General features: G+C 29.5%; 1 protein-coding gene across 2 annotated transcripts in view; it reads right to left on the bottom strand.

Moving 5' to 3' along the window:
• Positions 1–12965, bottom strand: part of LOC107436426 (otoferlin) — a 362347-nt gene that overhangs the window by 117275 nt on the left and 232107 nt on the right. For both annotated transcript variants that reach the window (XM_087157560.1, XM_087157561.1), the window contains exons 6-7: positions 8002–8117; positions 6079–6244 (exon numbers count right to left, since the gene is read on the bottom strand). In XM_087157560.1, coding sequence (XP_087013686.1) covers positions 6079–6244; positions 8002–8117 — 282 coding nt within the window. The remainder of the gene's footprint in view (positions 1–6078; positions 6245–8001; positions 8118–12965) is intronic.

Raw genomic sequence — 12965 nt, 5'->3', positions numbered from 1 at the left:
CTTTTCATATATAAATGAATTCAATCCACTTTTGTTTTACAAAACTATTTGTTCCAATATATTCCATAGTCAATTATAACCGTTTTAATTTCCCTGAGCAATTTCAATAAAAAAATACTTAGCTCATTTTTTTAAACGTTTTATTTTGCTCTGAGCTTTAACTTAAACCCAGATTTTGATTGATTTTACCACAATTAAAAAGAATTTGTGTCTAAGAGCATTTTTTAGCTTTTTATCCGCCTGGAATATAAATTTTTATTTTCTTGAAACCTTTACAACTCAACAAAAAAATCTGAAGAATTCGTTCAGTTTTTAATACCACTTTAACAAATTAGCTGAGTTTTTAATACCACTTAAGTATCAAATCAAGCTTGATCCAAAAGGTATTCTTAATATGCTGAAAAAGTTAAGATTTAGAATGATTTTATTTGATTTAAAAGAAAAAGAAAACTTCGTAATCAAATTTAGATTCTGCGTGCGAGTAGTGTGATTTTTTAAAATGATTATTTCGTTTTCTCAACAATGTTATTATATATATATATATATATATATATATATATATATATATATATATATATATATATATATATATATATATATATATATATATATATATATATATATATATATATATATATATATATATATATATATATATATATATATATATATATATATATATATATATATATATATATATATATATATATATGTATATATATATGTATATAAATATATATATATATATATATATATATATATATACTAGAGCGCTCCGCCCCCTACTCACTAACGCTCGCCAATCCCCGATAATTGCTATGCAATTACATTTTCGTTCGTTTCGCGAACAAACTTAAAGTCGTTTTCCTGGAGATCATCTGGCAATTTTTCTGCACCAACATCACATAGAGAGAATATGATAGGATTGTAAAATGTCAGAGGAACTTATTATCAACATTATAAACTTATATAAAGCAATTTCAATACAAACAATATTACAAACTTATATAAAGAGGGGAAGCAGTATTATTTAACACATTACTTTAGGGCATTAGCCGGAGATTAATCTCCGTATCCGAAGCACACGCGGTAGAACCTAACTCAAATCATTGTTGATTGTATAGGATGCCGGACGCTGCCTATATGGTGCTTTATCTCCTCCCCCAGTTTAAATTTTAAGATAAAAACAATTAAAACCTGATGAAAAAAAACTTTACAAAAATTAAAAAAAATTAAAACATGTAAAATTAATAAGTTAATTCTAAGTAATATTTCAAAAGCAAATACCATTGCAAGTAATTGCTCAGTTAACTTCAATACTGTCAACTGACAAATTATTTTAGTTTCAATCAGAAGTATTCGTAAGTACACCAAGGTATTCGTTTTCATTTAAACGTCTTGACTTTTCAACGTTTCCTCGCCGCGCATTCCGCCGTCGCGTATTGATAGCACTACGATTATCATGTTCAGCTCTATGCCGCTGTTGATATCGCCTACGATATTCACGGCGATCCATTTTTTATAAAAGATATAAGTATTTTAAAGTAAACTCTGTTCAATATATTTTGATAATTTGGAATGTAAATAGTTTTTTGAGAGAGTGTTGATTCGTGCTTCCAATAACTCTACCCGATTTATCAAAGCTAATAAAATATATTGGAATTCTGAAATAAATAAATGCGTTCTATTAAAACAAACATTTTATTATAAAACTTTAGAACAACTATCTTCTTACATTGCCACTCAAAATTATTAATAAACACTGGATAATATTGCGTTAATGACACTTTCATCTAATGAAGTTATAAACAATCGTTTGCATAAAGTTTAGTTCATAATAATCATATATAATCGTTTGCATAAATAATCGTTCGGTCTTTTTACAGCTTTACGTAACAAGTGTGAGAATTTTTTTTTCTTTCTTTTTTTTTGTTTTTTTTTTTTGAATGGCGATGTTATAATTTTGTTGTTGAGTTAATAAATCTTCCTTTTTATAAACGTAATAGTAGAGTTTTCTTAATTTTTTGATTCGAAGTCCTCTGAGTTTTATTTGAGGTCAGTTTGTATTTTGTATTTCTTGACAGCAATATTAAAAATTATTACCTTTTCACATACATGCGTTCTCAATTTTGATTGGCTGTTTTGTGCGTTACTAACCAGAAGTCTTCTGTGATTGGCTATGTGTTACCATTCCACTCTCTTCTTATATATAAAGATATATATTCCCTTATAAAGTGGTTAAAAGACAATTCATTTTACTGTTATCTTACCATATTCAACCAAAGTAGTCAAATAACGATCAAATAGATGATGTTGAAACTGTTAACTATGAGAAGGCTTAATAGTTTATAATAAAATGGTTATATAAAAATGGTTTATAATATAACGGTTACATAATTTTAAAAAAAAATTTCTAACTATAAACTTTATGATTAATTGGATGCATAAACTGCTGTCGGTCTTTTTACAGTAAAATCAGAGTGAAAATTCTAACAGCGTGGATAGAGATTGAGGCAGGTGTACATCATATTTTGATAACAAACATAAAAATTCCCGATGAAGTGCTAATCATCACTATCATTTGAACGACAGTAAATGGCTACTTAAATATTTGTCTGATTATGACAATGAGGAAAAAAGTTTACTTCTATCTAAATGACAGCAAGAAGAAAAATTGCATTAATTTCTAAAAGTGTGATATTTATTGATTCTATGAATTACGTGCATCGGACCAAATCATGAGTATTTTTGTCTTGACTTATGTGAGAACTTTCGTAAATGTCCATTTTCGCCACACACACCATACTCTTTTTCCTTATTGTATAAAACCGGCATATTAAAGGCTTTTAGAAATAAATTTATATCTGTGTGTGAAGTGGATAAGTTTAATTTCTACAACTTCCATTCCATTCAAGATAAATATGACTACCATTATTTAGCAAGGCTCAATGGTTGCTTCTATTTTTATTTTATTATGTTTTAAGACAATGCCAATACAACCATCTATTCATCACCACCCTATATAAAGGTAGGTAACTATTGTACTTTATTTACGGATGCACTAGAGCTGCACAATGGGCCATTGGCGACGGTCTGGGGAAACATCCCAGAGGATGATCCGAAGACATGACATCGCAATTTTGATCCTCTGCAGAGGGAATGGCTCCCCTGCTTTGGTAGTCTGAAAACCTGCATGAAGTTGAGCAGTTTACGGTACAACAGTTTAACGAGGAGCGATACCACGCAGACCACCAGTTATGCTTCACTTCGGGACTCTACTGTGAACCGTGTCTTTCCAACCAGTCCACTGCAGGTCCCCATATAAAGGAGACATATGTCTGTAAAGTCGCGCAAGTACACCAGGGTACGTACACATTTCCGCAAGTACACACTTATATTTCAGTATTATTTCTGATACTTATTGAATGAATTTTAACTTTCAATACATTAGTACAGTTAAATGAATAGAAAAATAACTTAACAATGAACTTTTTAAAAAAAAAATGTTGCTTGTCACTTTGTTCCTGTAAAATTAAATTATGAAACTGAACAAAAATTTTCAATGTCTTACCAATTTTTTGAATACTGCTTTGTTTACAATCGTTACATTATAAATAATGCGTGTTCAAAAGGAAGGTTTGAGAGACTTATCCGGGAGTTTTTGGGTTAAAGGCTTAAGCATGAGCGAAGATATTCTTTAAAGTATAATTTTATCTTCATATTTTTGAGAACATAAAAGTTTAATTTCACTATTTAGATTTGAAAACATTCAATTTCAAATTCATTTAATATTCTTAGCCTAAACGTTTAGCCAGAAGTGCGTTATTTTGGTCATTAACGTTCATTTCTTTTTTGTAGCGTTTCTTTAAATATTTTTAAAAATGCGAAATTATTCTCCAGTCTATGTAAATATGCTTCCATTTAATCTTCTTTATGAATATGAGTGCATAAAAAGGGGGCAATATTTTACCTCTTTTCTGGAAAAACAGGGTGATGTGGAGAGAGAAAAACATAAATATTTTGAGCACCACGCAATGCTGTCATTATTAATCATATTTCTAAACATGAAACGCTAAGCGATATTTGAAAATAATTGCTAGTGACACTTTCTCTAAAATGCGCTCCTTAGAAGAAGCCATTTTCTCACAAACGCTTAAGGAAGAATTTCGAAGAACAAATATTTCATTCCATTGTGCTACAAAACATTAAATATTAAAGTAAGCAAGCGTAACTAGTTTCAGTATAAGTTAATAAATATTTGATCTCTCAAGTAAGAGCCATATCATTCCATCCTAAATACTATTGACTTTTTGATTGTCTTAGGAATTTCGATACTTTGTAAAAACTGTGGTGTAATATCTCTCCGGCTATAATGTTGATCAACTGAGTGAAGGAACACTTTAGCTCGTGTTCAGAATAAAACTAAAGTTTATAAACGATTTAAATCTAAAAGCTTAAAATTGAATAATCGTACACTCAATTATCATGATTTCACACCATACGAGAATTATTTTTAATTCCGATGACAAGTAAACTGTCGCAAATAGTTTGTTTACAGTCTGTAATGAGTTGGTGATAGTTAGTTCTTATTTTTGAAGCTGGTGTTCATCAACCGAAACAAAAATTCCCTGTTAAATATGTATATTTTTAGTTGTGCAATTAGGATAATTATATTTTAATTTTTATATCTCTGAGAACAATATTGACTTTTTTTTATATAATGCACATTATGCCTGTTTCCGTTCTATTAAGCCTAGTTGGAATTCGTCTTAATATTTTCTTTTTGCTGCTCTGATATTCAATTTACAAACATTTTTATTTTAAGAATTAGTAACAATGCATCTTCTTCTCCTTCAGTGGCACGACAGCCCTGAGTGTGCCTTGGCCATCTCAAGAATTTTTATCAGGCCTCTCTATTTTTGGCCATGGTCTTCCAAATAATCTCTCTTAAAATGGCGAGATTCCTTTCTAGGTAGTCAAACCATCTGAGGTTGGATTGGTCTATAGCTCTTGTTCCGGAGAGCCTGGCCAAGAATATTTTCTTTGTTGGGCGTTCTTTATTCAGTCTAATAACATGACCCGCACATTTTATTCGTTGGATTTTTATGTATTTGATGACCTCGGTTTCTTTGAAGGCAAGCTAAAGTTCTAAATATGAGCATCTGTGCCATAAGCTTGTAATTTTCCAAAAATAACCCTTAGGTTCTACCGCTCAAGGACTCCAAGATAATTTTCATCTTTTTGTGTCAGTGTCCTAGTTTCTGATGAGTATATGATGAGTATAGATTTTTAGAAGATTAGACATTTATAAATTAATAGCTCAGTCATCATTTTAATTAACTTGGTTTTAGATGCTTCTTTAATCCATAAAAGCATCTGCTGGCAACAGTGATTCGTCTCTGAAATTTCAGATGTGACGTTGTTGTCAATGTAAATTCATACGTAAAGCGATAATTTTTTGCAAATTTTTATATACCAATTTGCACATGGGTAGTAGACCTTTAGTGCATTGAATGTATTAAGCTTTTTCCTGGTTGACTGTACGATGCTTTTCACTTGCCTCCTGTCTTAGGGCTAGAAAAGCCTGTTTCAAATCAGCATCATCGGCAAAAAATAGCGCATACATCCTCTAGTGAAAAAAAGTTTGCAATTATGCATATGCAACCCAACCCAGAAAACAAGGGAACTCCTGGATCAAGCATTAGAACGAACTATTCGTCATGGAGAACTTTTTGATGAAACTAACCCACATTTGCATTACACGGAGAAGAAAACTACGAAAATCTTCCTCCTTGTCGTCAGGAAAACCATTGTTTTCCTGTCGACAAGGGGATTCTAACCCTTGATCCGTCTACCACTGTGGATATTTTACGTCAGCACTGTGGGCGTTGCGAATCGGGAGCAGAATTCGTCAAGCAACCACCGATGGGATTCGAATCGATCACTTCATTGTGAGGCACACGATCTATCCCCTGAGCAACCGTGACCCCTATGAACATCATTGTTTTGATCGCAGCTGTTACTGAATGTATGAAAAGCGTAACTTTAGTGATTGATCTATATATTCTTAAACTGTACCTTGCGGCGGCTGACCATCTCTTGAGAACTACGGGTGTGTTGATTGAGTAAGGAGCTACCGTATCTGTACTGCATTCATCATAAGGTCTCATCATTCTATCTTCTTCATCCGAAGATCCTGTCAGAAAGATATTATCACCTCCTCTACTGAGAGTCATAGTGGATCCTGTATGATGTTGGAAAAAAGGATAAATTAGCTTTAAATTTTTTTTTTGCTCAGAAATGAGACTATCTAACTATTTTAATAGCAGCTTCTAGAGATAGTTTTTCAGGTTTTTTTATTACTTAAAAAATAAATAGAATCTGAGATACGAAAATTATTTTTACGAGATTTTTTTTTAATTCCAAAGTCATAATGCGCAGATTTAAGAGACTAAATAAACAAAACAACGGATAATTAAACAGCTCCTGTCTGTTATCTTGCATTTTATTTTGTTTTTAAAATGTTGAGGGAAAATTAGTTTTTTTTCTCTTTTTTGAAGATATAAAATGCATGTATGCCTTGTATAGAAATATTATCTATACACAGTTTATACACTAATTACAAAAGCAAGAAAAAAAAGGGAAAAAGAAGTAAGACAAAAGCAAGGAAAAAATAAAGGGGTATATCGCAAAAAAATATACTGCAGAGACAAAACTTTTTGTTATTATTATAAATTTTTCATGTTAATAGTTAATAATCAGAAAAGGCATAATTATTCATTTTTTTAATGAGCTCAAAATTATTTTGAGTTCATAAACAATAGAAAAGGATAAATAGGATTGTTAAGTAATAGTTAAAATACGAACTAAACTTAAAATTGCACTAAAAATTTTTAGATGATAGAATAGATACAAAGCCTTAGATTATAAATTGATTGCGAAATAAGGAAAACATATGTAAAGAAAGTGAAGTCATATTTGTGTTGGAACAATACAAAGTGGAATAGTAATATTTTCCAACCCTTTTTTGACTTTTACCATTCTGTGTAATTTATATGCTATTTGCTACATTATTGAGAATATAAAGCATGAAAAAAGAGCACTTTTTTAATAAATTGGATATAAAATTCCAAAAATTACCCAATTTTTCAAAAGCTTTAAGGTCACTTTGCTTTTAGTTGAACAAAGGAATTTTAAAACTACCTTACACTGAGAAGAAAAAAGTACGGTCAAAACTGCCAGAATATGGTAAAATTTACCAGGTGTCTGACTGAGACAGGAACAAGAGGGTAATTTTTACCGAAATGCTTTTGTAATGATTTTAATTAAAATTAATAATAAAATATCGTTTGATATTATCCGATAAAATTTGGTAAATGCGGTAAAATTTAATAATTTTATCAAGATACCTCAATGCATGACATAACCATTTATTCGGTTAAAAATTACTTTTCAATTTTGTATTTACTAAATGCGTGGTGAACTATAATTTTCAAAATCAGGATTTCTGGTATACTATTACTATAAGAACAGAAAAATTTCCAATGGAGCAGTTTAAATACCATATGTTTTATTAACCAGAATATGTTTTTTCTTAACCGGAAATATCATTACGATACAGTACAGTAATTTTACCAGAATTTGTTTCAACTTGTATGTTTGATATCATTCTTTTTGTTACGTTAGATTTAAATATTGCAAAATATTACATCGTCGTTTAGATATCAACGCGATAAGAGTTGAGAACTTGTTCCAACTCTTAGTTTTTAAGAGGAGAATCGAATATTAAGATGTTTATTTATCATCTTATTTATTCTATTACACTAATTCTTTCAGTTTTTGTGAAGGTTTTTGAAAACTGACATTATTTATTCTATTTGTGGTATGAAAAAAAAGAACTTCTTTCCCGCTGTTATCCAACTAATGATGAAACAAACATCTTCTAAATGAGCTGTTTCATTTCGAGTTGAAAGAAAACAAATTAAGGAAGGGTCGACTGACCATATTCCAGTTGGTCGCAGTCCTTGAGTGATTTCCTCTCATCTTCTTCCGGTGGCGGCCTTTGCTTTCCCAATTTCATCATGCTCGCCAAACTCCTCATAGTAGCCGGAAGCGATCTAAACAAACATTGAGAAAAAAGATATCAAAATACGAAGGAAACACGAATCAATAAGGGACACGACAAACGCATTAAAGAAATCAGAGAGTATATAATTTATCCCTATAACTAGGAAAGCTTTCGATTATTTTTTTTTTTGTAAATGAAAAAAGGAGTTGCGTAAATTGCAGTAAAAGATCTCACGCAATCTATAATAAATTGGTCTTGCTAAAAATTGATTTTAAATAAACAAATTGATATTCTATTTGAAACCAATACGAGTACCAAACTAACATGGTGAAGATGTTAAATTAAATATAGAAAGAAATGCAGTTCAATATAGTTTCCATTTAGCTTTTATTTATAAAAATAAAATAAATAAAAGAAGACCGAACATTTATGTTTCAATACCTGCAAATATCGATGTAGCAAATTCTGGCGTTGGTTAATGCTCGGTATTTTTAGGAAATGTATAGATAATATGAGAATTATTGTATCCTTAATCTATGGATATTGCATACAATGGCAAATGTAGTTTATATCTCTTACCAGCAGTGTAGAAAATGCTGGCATTGTCAATAATTCCTGTCATTTTTTGGAAAAATGTAAAATAAAATAATTATTGTATCTTTAACCTATTTGTATTGCATACATTGACAAATACTGCTTAAGACCTATGAATATTGCATACAATTACAATACCAAATGTTGTTTATATCTCTTACCAGCAGTGTTGAAAATTCTGGCATTGTCAATAATTCCTGTCAGTTTTAGGAAAAATGCATAATAAAATAATTATTGCATCTTTAACCTATGGGTATTGTATACAATATGAAATGATATAATATCTGTTACAAGCAATGTAAGAAATGCTGGAATTATATATAAGGCATGACGCTTTTAGGAAAAATACATAATTTGAAAATTATTGCTTAACGTATGGGGATTGCATACAATGACAAATGCTGTATAATATCTGCTTGATAGAAATTCTGGCATTGGCTATAATGCCTGGAGATTTTAGAAAAAGTGCATAAAATGAGAATTATTGTATTCTTAAATTATAGTGAGATTTAGTGTTTTTATGGTAATTATCACTGTAAAAACTATGGTATATCAGAACCGGCAACCTGAGTACTGGTACTTTTTACCGTAATTTAAACCATAATTCTTTACAGTATAATGGGTAACATGCTAGTTTTTATTGCATGTTTAAAAGAATAATTTAGTTTACATAAAAGTAAAATTAATAAATTTCCTTTATGCAAAGTCACATAGGGATTAACTGGCTACAATAACTCATACTTAAATTATTAAACGAATTAAGAAAATTTAAATTAAAATTTGGTTCTTGTACATTTTTTTCAAAACCTTTTCTTCCAAAATCGAGTTACTTTAATATAAGATTCATATTTATTGGTGACCAACAGTCGAAATAAAGATGTATTTCATAAAATGCGATACATTATCGAAACTAAATTCTTTTCAAAGACATTCATAAATCTACATTGAAACTAAACATAGCAGAAGGAATCGCTTAACGAAGCCATTAGTGTAGCTAGAACAACTTGTAACTACAGAGGCATTCAAAATTAACGCACTAGACCCATTAACCTAATGGTCTCTGTTCCCAGTGTAATACAGGTATTGTGGGAGAAAATGTTTCGTAACTGCATTTTCTTGGCTCAGTTGCCGTAGCATTACAATTACAACCAGTTTGGCGAGAATGAATGATGAAGGGTTGCACGAATCCATTTGCCGATTAATCAAACATAAATTTCGTGATATTTGGGGTTTATTTAAAAACATGAAAATATCCTTTCAGTTACATCATTTTTTAATTCCTAACGATTTAACCATTATCTGAAAATAATAAAGATAAAATCCTATAAACCAGAAGAATGTATACACTCTTTGAGAGGCTCAAAACCAAACCACATTATCCGTACTTTGAACCTCATTACTGTTCAATTGACTGCAATCTAAATTAAGGGGTGCATTGAGCCATGTTTTCATTCAAGTTGAATCCTAGTAACATGTGTTCGAATTTCGGAAATATGTTAATATCGTAAATTTTCATGACACATTAAAGATAGCAGCACATTTGAACCATAACATGGCTTAAGCTCTTCAGTGCTATGTCAAAAGATGAAAGTAAAGCCTGATAGTTGTTTAATAAATGCTTAAATGTTTTAAAATTAATCTCGTTAAAAATAATTGAACTGATAAATTTTCATATCGGCAGTAACCATGATAATGTTCAAGTTATTTTATATATTTATCTATTTGAAATTATCACCTTTAAAATTTCCTCTCATAAATTGTATTTGAAAGAGGATAGAATCGTGGAACGAAATTTAGATAACAGTTAGATTTATGTTTCAACAGATTCAACAAGTAAAAGAAGCATATTCAAATTTTTCAAAATGTCTCAGATATACTCTAAAAAATCTTTTTAGAAATATCTGAAGAGTTATTGATTTCCAAATATCAGTATCCCGCAGCAATGTAAAAAATTTTAAAAGCATTCATGGATTTAGAAATCTAAGTTAGAAATGACTGAAAAGTTTTAAATTTTTGCATAAACAGTAATGCAAGAGAATATAAAACAATATTATAAATATAAAACATATAAATTTTTTTAAAGCTACTCTCTCTGCAATTTCATAACGTAAATTATTTTTTAACGAAACAAAAAATCAAAAATCAAATACTTTAAAAAATCTCTTTAGAAATATCTACAGACTTTTTTAATTTAAAAATATCTATGAATATCATTTTTTTAAATAATCGATTATCGATTTAATGTCATATGGATTATCGATTTTCAATTATCGATAATCGATATCGATTTTCGAAATCCGTCAAATCCATGATGCTCTCCAGAAAATATATAAAGTTTTAAGCAAAAATATTAATTTAAAATTAAGCCTTTTGCAAACACATAATCTATATTGCTTTTCATCATGACAATTCCTCTTTTAAATAAAATTATGAAAAATTAAATTATAAATGTAAAATTATGCAAATTACTTCTAAAATAAATTAAGTGTAATTATAAAAGTCACTTGGATAAAATAGGAAAACTACTTTTAATTACATTTTCCAGTTATTTACATAAATTCATCTCTTAAAATTTAGCTGGTACAAATATGCTAACTCTATTGCTAGTGCTATTAAAACACAGAAAAATTCCTATCTAAGTTGTTAACATTATTTCAAAAGTCGCAATTTAAACTTTCAAAAATGTAACTAAATTTTTAAAAGAATCCTTAAGTACTGTTATCCATCTTAAATTTTATCATTAATGAATAATTGACTTTTAATGAGCTTTTAGCATTTGGTACATGCTATTATTTGTGCTTACTTAATTGTATTGCCTTTTGTAGAATTTTCGCTTAGTAATTTGAATTAAACCAGGAATTTAAATTATGACTTTAACAAAATTGACTCAGTTTGGATTCAAAATTTACATAGTCACTATAAATTGAATAGTTTTCAAATGTAATTTCATTTCACAGAGGAGAATCTACAAACGTATGTTCGAGTTAATTCAATTTTCTTCATTTGGGTTGAAAAGTTTGATACATCAATTTGTCTTAACATTTTCAAAGTCAAATGTTTGATGTTATCTCTAAGCATTTGAATAAACGTTAGGCTAATGTATTCTGAGTTAAATATAAATTCCTATCTGTATACGGTTCGAATTTTAATCTCTTTAAACTTTTCTGTTGGTGCACGAATATTTTAAAATTGGTTTAATATAAAATGACGAGTAAAATTATAGGATATATAATTTTATTATTCGTTCATAATAATTCCTCATTTCTCACTGTCTTTATTATATAATTAAATTATGAAGCACTTACTTTTAAGGAAATCTAAAAACGCTGAAAAATCTGTGGTCTCTAGGACTGGGCGATATTAGAAATTATATATCGTGATGCATCGTCAGTTTTGCATCGCGATATAGCGATGTATCGCGATATAGTATTATTTTTAATTTCATTTACTTGTAAGGCACAGAAAGTCAGATTTCTATCAAAACTTCATACTCAGATTAATTTAAATCAATTTTTAAATTTGAAGATATATATGTTTTGTTTAAGAAAGATAATAAATAAATTGACTACAATGTACAAATCTTACTTGAAATATTTATTGAAATGTTTGTTTAGAAATTCATAATACGCGTAAAACAAAGAGTTAATACTTTTTTTAAAGCGTTTATTACAAATTAATATTTTCTTGTACTATTATGCATAAATAATTACATAAATATTAAATTCTATCGTAATGTTCAATTTCTAAATGCAACGTTAAAAATTATTTGAATGTTTAAAACAAAGTGCTAAATAAATTTAAAAAAAAAACGCTTTTAAAACACTATTTTTTATTATTATCATTTCAGTTATTATAGTTCTATTATAGTTCATTTACGTCACACTAGAGCTGCACAATGGGCTATTGGCGACGGTCTGGGAAACATCCCTGAGGATGATCCGGAGACATGCCATCACAATTTTGATCCTCTACAGATGGGATGGCACCCCCGCTTTGGTAGCTCGACGACCTGCACGCGAAGTCGAGCACTTTACGGTAGAACATCTTAACGAGGACCAATATCGCACACCCTCGGTCCCTACGCAGACAAGTGGTCACTCATCCGCACACTGACCGCAGCCAGTGATGCTTGACTTCGGTGATCTGCAGGGAACCGTGTCTTAACGATCAGCCACTGCGGAACCTTATCATTTCAGATAAATAATTTAATTAAATTAAATAATAACCGAATTATGAACGAAAAACAAAGTAAGATTTAATTTCTTAAAAATAAAAAAATTGTGATATTCGTTAATATAATTAG

This window comes from Parasteatoda tepidariorum, chromosome 2 (assembly GCF_982258835.1).
Source record: "Parasteatoda tepidariorum strain Cologne lab strain chromosome 2, Ptep-v5.0, whole genome shotgun sequence".
Lineage (NCBI taxonomy): Eukaryota > Metazoa > Arthropoda > Arachnida > Araneae > Theridiidae > Parasteatoda > Parasteatoda tepidariorum.
The sequence above is the reverse complement of the archived record's forward strand: the minus strand, read 5'-3'. Positions and strand labels throughout refer to the sequence as shown.